Raw genomic sequence first — 9,574 nt, forward strand, 5'->3', positions numbered from 1 at the left:
TAAAAAATCATTACTTGCCGATTTTTATCAGGCAAACGGTCTATTCATTTGCAACACTGCATTCATGCACCGTGCAAGACACAAAACTACTTGGACGGGGTTTATAAACATTTACAACCAGATAGATTATATAATCTGTCGATCTAAAGACAAAGCTCTTTTCACTGACGCAAGGTCATATGGTGGGTCAAACATTGACAGTGACCACAAAATGGTCATTGCAAGAATATCACTGAATAAACATCTAAACAACACAAATATCAAAGGGAGGCAGGATATCCTTAGGAAGAGAATACTCGACCTAAATGGACTCTCAATACAACAAATGGGAGATAACTATAGGAAATACCTTGATACGTATTTGGGAAGTGTGGAAACAAATCAACCATTCCCCAAACTCTGGGGACAAATCCAGGAATCAATACGAGGAGCAGCGGAGAAACAGCTCATGGACAGGGAAATGGTTACCACATCACCAAATGGAACAACTGAGATATCGCTCCTTGCTAAGAAACAAAAATCTATTTGGTTACAATATTTAAATACGGAGAACAAGCACATCAAAGAAAAACTTGGTCGGGAAAGATTGAATATTAAGAAGAAGATCAAGAAGTGCGTCTTCTATATGTCAAGGAAGGAGGCTGAGATACAGATTAAGGCCATGGAAGCCTTGAAAGACAATGGAAGGTATTATGAGCGATCAGATTATTACGAGGACGTAAACACAGACAACCACTAATCATAAATGACAAAAATGGAAGACGAATTGCAGATTCCGCAGAATTAGCAGAACTAATCGCCGGCCACTTCGAAAAACTGTTTAGATCCAACAGCAAAGGAATTGATGGATATACCGGGCATCCTAGGAAATTGGAGTTGGAAATAACTCCTGCAGAAGTGCAAAGAGCATGTGCTGACCTCAAAAACAATAAAAGCCCAGGACCAGACGGACTAGGACCAGAGCTACTCAAATATGGAAGTGAAAAGCTAAATGTCCTCATTGCAGACCTTTTTAACGGAATGTTTAAAACAAACAACCATTTACCACTTGGACGAGGAATACTGGTCCCTGTCCAAAAACCGAACAAAGCTAAGGGAAAAGTGGAGAATCTGAGGCCAGTAATTCTTATGAATAGCATACGGAAAGTTCTTGCAATCATTACGCTAGAAAGAATAAAACCTCGCACCGAACTATTTATATCCGCTTTTCACAGCGGATTTCGGGAAGGAAGATCGACTTCTGACATCGTGTGGATCCATAGATGGCATTGTTCCGCCATTCAAAGTTCAAAAATGCGGCATATATTCTTGACATTGATATGTCAAGAGCTTTTGTCTCGATTAACCGTCGAAATATCTTCTTATTGAAGTAATGAATTCCACATCATTGTCATTTTCAATTTTTTCTAGAAGGCTATTTTCAATCTCTTAATTTGTAAAGCATTTCAGCCTTGCTTAATGATTTATGCACTTCTACACAACCCGATTCTTCTTGTTCTTCAATATAAATTAATTTCTCCTCATCATCAATTGCCTCCTTTTTCACTGTAATCTATTGAAATAAATTCTTCTATTTCAGTTGGATCATATCTGTTTTGCCTACAATGTCACCTGGTATATTTATGTTAAGAAGTTGTGATTCACATTCTGTACATTTTAGACGTTTGAAACAGTTTGAAATCGTTTGAGATTTCACATCTTCCCATGCCATTTTTACAAACAATACAGTATCTCTAAGAGTTAACTTTTTATACGATTCATAGACTGAGTATTTCTCACATTCCAATATATCCGTTAAATAAAGTAATCCGTGTCTTGTAAAATGTATTTTGAACGTTGTTGTAATACCCAGATCCATTGGCTGAATAAGCCCTGTACTGTATTTTGGAATAAACATTATTTTAATATTTTACAAATAAAGAGGCGGTCAATGGGATGGGCAATTATCCATCAATAACAAAATTAATCTATTTTCAATAAATTGTCGAAATTCGTAATCCAATTCGCAAAAATTGATGCTGTCATCCAAGCCCTTTTGGAATTGTAATAAGAAACAAAGGAATTATAATCATAATTCTTGAAACATCTGGGCAATTTTGGTTTCCCGATCAATAGTGGTTTTAACTTATGTGTTCCTGACATATTGGCGCACAACATGACTGAGACTCTATCTTTGAAATTTTTATATCCGTCAAAACGTGATTTACAAATACTCCGAGATGGAATCAATTTATAGAATATTCCTGTCTCATCTAAATTGTAAATATTTTCCGACGAGTAACTCTGTGAAACTTCTTCAAAATTTTAAAAAATTGATCAATAGCCACATGTTTTTCAGAGCGCATTTCTCCGTGTAATTTACGATTTCGAAATCCATGTCTTTTTTTTTAATTTGTCTAAAAACCCGTATGAATTTTTGAAATTAGTTAACGAAAGTTCTTTAGCGAAAAATTCTGCCTTATGTAATATTAGAGAATCGTTCAATAAAGCACCTTATATGTCAGAGTAGGAAGTGTACCTTTTGATTCCATTGAATCCATCCATTCGACTAATTTTTGATCGAGGTCGAGATATTTAAATTTTTTACAAGTTTTTTGTTCAGGAATTCGATTCTTGAAATGAAATAAGAACGATTCTGCATCCTTTAAAATTGCATTTACCGTCCTTCTTGAGATTGTCTTTTTAAAGATTGTAGACAATCTGCTGCAAATCGACTGACATGAAGCAGACTTATTACTTTCTTTGTAACGCAATATTTCTACTTTTTGACCAATTGTAAGTCTAGTGTAGCTTTCAACAGGAACAGTGCGAATCATGCTCGCTTTAAATTCTTTTTATTTTTTCAATTAAAAGAATTTTTTAATTAATAAAGAGAATTTTCACAAATTGTGGCAAATTTCATAATTCGCAAATATCATTGAAAAGTAGAAAGAATCGATAAAAAATGGCGAATTTCAGAATTGACAAATTTAAGAATTGGCAGATTCTAGAGAGTTTACTGTATATATTTTGATGAATTGCTAGTTAATTACCAACTATCAATTTATTTTAAATTTAGTTTCGTCAATGCATTTCTGTTTTATATCTCATCAGTAAATCAGCTTCTCACAAATATGTGAATTTATTTTCATATGAATATCTATCTAATCTTGAATTTTTTAACGTATTTTCATAAACAAATCACGCTCGTATACAATGTTTAATCGCGAATATGATTTTCTAAGTAATACAGTCAAAACTTAATTTGGAAAAGACCTCGGGGCTTGAACACCTCAGTTTTTGGAACAACTTCAGTTTCGGAATATTTGACAATTTGTATATATAATATAATTTTACACTGGAATCTCTCATTTTATTTCAAAGAAAAAAGTTCCAAGTCCCTCAAAGAAAAAGGCAATTTTTAGTAAAGTTGAGAAAAAAATGTATTATGTAAACGTTGTCAAGACACCAGCCAACTGATTTGTAAGAATAATTTGGAAATTAAAAAATTCAAGAAACTAAAGATTTAACAGTAAATCAATAAGTATAATTGAAATAAGTTTTTGCCCACTTTCATGAGTGTCAAAAAACTTAAAAGTCACTTCGAGTTTCTATAGACAAAATAGAGTGAATTTTTTGGATTTAGAATTTTATTAAAAAATTTTTTATTTATTGGAAACCAAACTAAAGTTTAACCAGAATCAAAATTTAGTTGTCCGTCCTTCCTTGATGAATAAATTTTTTCTTCTGCCTACTCTTGAACATCCCACATACAGCTGTCCATGAGAAAAACATTCGCTTTCTAAAAATAAGCCAAAATTCGTGGAATATAAACATTTTCACTTCTATACATACCTGTTAATATCGTCGCTTCTATTACGTTAACCATCAATTTTTTGATAACTAATCTCATTCCGTTGCATAATTTAGGTGGCGTAAGATTTTTATTTTTTGGAGTTTTTCTTTTTGGATTTTGTGATATCTTCTTTTCTGTTTAGTTTTTAATTTGTTATTGCTGAGCGAGGGGAAGTTTATGATACACAAACACACTAATCAAACATTTTAATGAAAGACATCAATCAACACATCAATTAAATAGAAGCTATCACATTAATAGATAACAGTAGGCAGAGAAGCAGCAGCCAAAAAGGGACACGCAAAGAAGAACCAGGCAACATAATGTGAAGTTAAGCATAAACAGTTTTAATTAATTAAGCTGAGCTTTCTTGTCTTCAGTTTTGTTTTTCCTCTTTCATTAATTTATTGATAAAATTATAAGAAGATAGACGCAAAACTAAGAAACGAAGGTCCCTCCTCAGTGACGCAGAGGATATTAGAATAAGGAAAACACTTACATACGCCGCACTACACAAGGACGATATAATTAGCTGTATTGAAAAAAACAGCAGAGAGTATGACGGTCGAACACAAACATGAGATCAAATGACTGAAAACAAAATAAATTCGACTAGTAGCTTCATAATTGAAACAAGTCATTCACATGAAGACAGTATATAAAGTCAAAAAAAGACTCGTCACTAAAATGGGGAACAAGAACACAAGATAGATGCTGATATCTCGTCTCTTAAAAAGAAGAAATTACTCTTCACTAAATAAAAATTGAATTAATTAGTTTTAAATTAAATACCTTAACCTAGGTAATAATTTTTTTACTCAATAGAAATAAAATTATTGTCAAGCAACCAAAGTTTTTGAAATGGCTACCCCAAGCCCGAATGAACTTAAGCGTTTAGTTTCCGAAGAAAAAAACCGACGAAGACTCTCGAGACTGCAAGAGGTGTGATTATCACTTTAATATTCCAGGTCAGACAACAGGAAAGACAGAACGCCAGAAAAGTCTTAGAAAATATACGAAAAATGAAAGAACTTGAATTAGACCGACATATAAATAATATCCAGGCATCGCAAAGATATCAATTTTAGAATCAATTCCATTTTAACAAAAAATTAAGATTGCGGGAACTTTATAATGAATTGGAAAAATCAAACGAATTAATAGGCCAAGGACATATTAGTGCAGAGCAACAGGTTTTTTTCGAATTCAATTTCTAAGCCCGATTTTGAAAATATTACAAGAACTGAAATCTGGGAAAACCGACAAGTGGCGCAAAAACGATTCGAAATTGCGTTAAAGTTACTTTGCAAAGAAAATAAAGAAAAAGTCTATAATTCCAAAAAACAGACATATTATAGGTTTTCTCTTTAGCCATATATTTTAAGAATGAAATCACTTGCCACAGAAACTGATCGGTCCAAAAGAATTATAAGTTCAAAGATTTCGCAATCACATTTACATGAAATATTAAAATCCAAAAAGAAACTAAGTTAATTAATAATCTCATGAAACTTTATAGACAATCTTTCTGACATGAAAAAAGTTGGATTTTTCTCTACGACTTATTATCATTTACCAAAATGTTACACTGAGAGACCACTCAGTACTGATCAAGTCTTTTTGTTGTTTATTCTATTGAAGATTGATGCAATTATATCTGCAGAAAATAAGAACATAGAAAGTCAAGGAACTAATGAACAAAATAACAAGAAACACGTGGATAACTTGGAAAAAGCTCGTTTGCGTGGAAATGCAGCTTTGGAACATGAATTTGCTAAGCAGGTAGCATTTCGTAATTAAATCAACGCAGCATTACGTAAAAATGTGTAAAAAGTTAAATTCCATGACCATGGACGACAAGATTCGAAGAAGTGGATTAACGACTGCCATTCCAGTTTTTTCCAACTACCAAATTCTTTATTAGAATCAAATATTTTCAACCGAAAAAAAGACTCCCAAAAAAATAGACCAGACGATCTATGGGGAAATTGTGCTTGAAGATATCCCTCAGGCTCCTATTTCTCCTATAAAGTCTCTAATTGCCGAAGTGCCTTCTATATACATTGATCACACCGATTCAGCAACCAGCGAGTTTATCAATTTTTAAAACTTATGCTTAAGAAGTATGGATTTGGCGGATTGTAAAAAATATGACAATAAACAAATTTCTAAAGAGTTCTGCGATCTGCCAACACAAATGGTGGAAGAGAATGAGTCAATTCATATTAATTCAGTTTCCACAAAATCGCCATGCACTGACATAAATAGCTCGATAGATTCAAAACAGGAAGAAGAATATTTACTAAAGAAGGAATACGAAACCATCAAGTAATATGTTAAATATTATAAAAAGGAGTTGCCGTGACGTTGTTCAGCTTCAAGTCGACAGGTTAGAAAAAGAACGAGAGAAAATTAATCAATCGAAATCACTTACAAATTCAAAAAGCGATTTGGATTCACTAGGAAAAATTAATTCCGTGGAGAATTGTGTGAATTCAAGTTTTTCTTTGTGCGGAGATCAGTCCGAAGAACAAAATATCGCCGAAATATTAAAAGAAATTAAAATACAAAAAAAAGCTTAACCATGTTAATAACTTGATAGATTATTCGTGAAGAGCAAAATAAGCACAAAGAAGAATTGGCAAAGCTTAATTTTCCAAATGTTTTGGACAAAGGACAAAATTCGAACGACGACGAATATTCATCGTATAAATTTGACAACTCGGAAAATCTGAAAATCAAAAATACGCCCACTGAGAGCATAGACGTTTCTATTTCTCATTCCTCACTAAACCATTCTATTTCGTTAAATGGCAGCATCTCAAGCAATATTCACGAAACAAGCAAAGTTCTTTGTGAAAATGAATTATTTAGCTATCAACTGACAAAACTTACAATCGCGATAATTCAGAATTTTCAATTTCCAAAAAAGGTTCTGAATTAGGTTACAAATTCGAAACCAAATCATCACCAACCATTAAATCAGAAGATATGGACAATATTTCTAGTTTTAGTTCAGAAATAGAACAAGATATGTCTTGTTCGGATTCTTTATTGGTAGTCTTGTGAATTTAATACTAGATTAACCAGGAAATTGATGCTTCGCCCGAAAATATTCGAACTAATCCAATTTATAGCAGGTTTATACTTACTTTATTTTTCAGGTCGGATTCGTTAAGGTCATTCGAAAAATGGGAGGATTATTTTACTCGAACACTAACTCCAAAGCGAAAATTTACTTGAAAATAATTTGTTCAAAGCTGTTTGTAAATAAAGACGTAAATTTAATTTTCCTAACAGTCTACCATTTGCCAAAAAATATAAAATGAACTTGTTTTTAGGCATGTCAACTCTGTGTTCAGACAGTTAAGTGTTGACAATTAGTGTGTCGATCACACGTCGCGGTTGAAGGCTGAGTAGAGGACAGTATTCGACTTATTCTGGCGATTCGAAAACCGGTAGAGTGATGAAAGGGGTTATCTGGGATGTCATTTTCACTCATCTTCTATCTCAAGTTTGGAAAGTTGTTTTTTGGGACGCGACATGCGCAAAGAAATTTGGACTGAAACTTTATGCTGTGACTTCAGGAGTTTAATTTGCAATCCTTGGCAAGATTTCTATAGATACCCTCTGGTACACCAATTGATACAAAAGAAATTCTCATTTAAAGTCTCAGTAATTATTTTTCTCAATAACTTATAGATTACAAAAAGCTGAACTCTTTTCACAGGGATCAGCTACGGCACTCCTGCCTTCTTGAGATAAATCTAGGAAGCCAGTTTAGTCACATGCTCAGAATAGAAATGGATGGACGGACCACGCTTTAAGGTTTTCCTTGATTAGGATTTCATTTGGAAGCGTTTTAAAGATGAAGAAGATCTCAATATTTTACGCGACGGGGCTTAGAATAAAACGAAATAGAGAAATCTATCGAGGGATTTAATCTATTGTGCTACGCATGTTTTGTCATTATTGACGAGATCATGTAAATAAACACTTTGAGCGATAGAAAACTATTTTTGATTACATCTATTGTTCAAAATCATTTCATTGCGATTTCAGAATTGGGTAAAGCCAGAGACTTAGAATTGTTAATTTTATCTGTTGTTATCAAAATAGTTTGAAATTAAAAGCAATGAAAAAAATTATGACAATGAGCCCCCATTCTGGAAAATGGAAATTTGAAAAAGATTTTGAAAAGTCGTTTTTATTAAATCTGTTAAATACAGAAACCGGTAAAGTAATATTTAGCATGATTGATTTATTTTTCCCAACTTTTAAAGGCTCCGCTAAAAATTCCCAGTGAGCTAAATATTTCAAAACGGACAAAGATATGAATTATCGACAATTGCTAAAGAGAGTTATCAAAAATATTCGAGAAAGTTGTTTTTATGTTGAATAATATGTTAGTACCAACTGACACTGATTTTAAAAATATTCAGTTAATTTCAGAAAAAATGAAATTAATCAAGTCGATCAAAAATTTTTTTAATTATATTTAAGTCATATTTTTATCATACTAAGTTTTAAATATAAATAGATTCTAAAACCGCTTATGTATGAGGTTAACTTTTATGTTTAAAAAGTATTATCTGAATATTTTAGATTTCTGATTTTTATAGTGTAAAAACAAAGCTATATTATGCCTACGTTGAACATGACACCGGAAAAGTTTTTCAAATTTTTATCACATAATAGCTAAAAGATTTTATTTTTGAACAAAAAATTGAATCTGACCACGAATATTCAGTAATGGCATTTTGTGGAGTTGTTGTCGGAATAGGCAAAGAAGTGAAATCCTTAAATATAAACGACACAATATTAGGTTTATATTATTATTTTGAATTGTAGGAATTATTCCCATTGAGTCATCTAAAAAAATGTTAAATATTTTGACTATTCCTGAATTTTTTTCTGGTCAATTTTTGCCTAAAAAATTTAGTTCGTATTGATCCATCTTCAAAATTCCGTTATTTGACGTCATTTGTCTATAATTTTTTTAAAGCATATACTGCAATATTTTGTCTTGCTCGTGTTGCCGTGAACCAATCCATCTTGTTACTAGACGCTGCTAATTATTTTGGTTTTTGCATTTATGAGACATTGCGAGCATCAATTGGACATACACGAAATGTTTTTTAATCAAGTTTTTAAATCTATTAGATTTGGGTTATTGTGAATAATGATAGTGCAAAAAATAGATTCAAAATATGTTTAAAGATTCGTGTATTGGTTTAATATTTTGAATTTTTCAGCCGTTTTTGTTTATCAGGATCATAAAATGGATCTTTTCAAGCTTGTAATGAATATAAAAGATTATTTGGGGTTTGAGGTGATTATTGAATGCGGTTTTATAATATTTTAAACTACAGAAAATGAATCTGATTCTGAAAAATATTATCAACTTTTTTATTCCAAATTGAAATCACTTTCATTTTGTGGACACTTAATGACATTAAAAGAAGATTTGCAAGTATTTATTAATGAAAAAATGTTTTAGATAAGTCCATCGCATTCTCTGCTTATGAGTTCCAAGATGTGTTCAATCAGCTATTTGAGTATTCATTCGTGGCTTCTTAATGCGACTAAGATTGGACGTTATCAACGTAGTTTTATTTTTAATGGATTTAGATATTTTGAGGGATATTATTAATAAACTTTCAAATGGAGAATTACAGTTTTTTGTGTTTTGTTATACTAGTATTGATCACGAGTTGGAATCGATGACATTGGATGAAT

At 32.0% G+C, this 9,574-nt stretch overlaps 2 protein-coding genes across 2 annotated transcripts; both read left to right on the forward strand.

Moving 5' to 3' along the window:
- Positions 1–64: 64 nt before the first annotated feature.
- On the forward strand, positions 65–1,368 carry LOC115227290. The gene is made up of 2 exons (XM_029798169.1): positions 65–687; positions 825–1,368. Exons 1-2 carry the CDS (start codon positions 65–67, stop codon positions 1,366–1,368), a joined length of 1,167 nt encoding a protein of 388 aa, XP_029654029.1.
- A 4,289-nt stretch (positions 1,369–5,657) lies between these two features.
- LOC115227291 lies at positions 5,658–8,141 on the forward strand. The gene is made up of 4 exons (XM_029798171.1): positions 5,658–5,729; positions 5,760–5,926; positions 5,957–6,163; positions 7,955–8,141. The coding sequence occupies exons 1-4, from the start codon at positions 5,658–5,660 to the stop codon at positions 8,139–8,141; spliced, it is 633 nt and encodes a 210-aa protein (XP_029654031.1).
- The last annotated feature ends 1,433 nt before the right edge of the window (positions 8,142–9,574 follow it).

This window comes from Octopus sinensis, unplaced genomic scaffold, assembly GCF_006345805.1.
Source record: "Octopus sinensis unplaced genomic scaffold, ASM634580v1 Contig02586, whole genome shotgun sequence".
Lineage (NCBI taxonomy): Eukaryota > Metazoa > Mollusca > Cephalopoda > Octopoda > Octopodidae > Octopus > Octopus sinensis.

What these genes read in the sequence shown, in the direction of transcription:
- LOC115227290 (XM_029798169.1), top strand. Translation starts at nt 65, where the DNA reads ATGCACCGTGCAAGACACAAAACTACTTGGACGGGGTTTATAAACATT. An exon ending in GCCTTGAAAGACAATGGAAG is followed by an intron (nt 688 to 824) that starts GTATTATGAGCG and finishes AAAACTGTTTAG; the next exon opens with ATCCAACAGCAAAGGAATTG.
- LOC115227291 (XM_029798171.1), top strand. Translation starts at nt 5,658, where the DNA reads ATGTGTAAAAAGTTAAATTCCATGACCATGGACGACAAGATTCGAAGA. An exon ending in GATTAACGACTGCCATTCCA is followed by an intron (nt 5,730 to 5,759) that starts GTTTTTTCCAAC and finishes ATTCTTTATTAG; the next exon opens with AATCAAATATTTTCAACCGA. An exon ending in AAGGAATACGAAACCATCAA is followed by an intron (nt 6,164 to 7,954) that starts GTAATATGTTAA and finishes TTATCAAAATAG; the next exon opens with TTTGAAATTAAAAGCAATGA.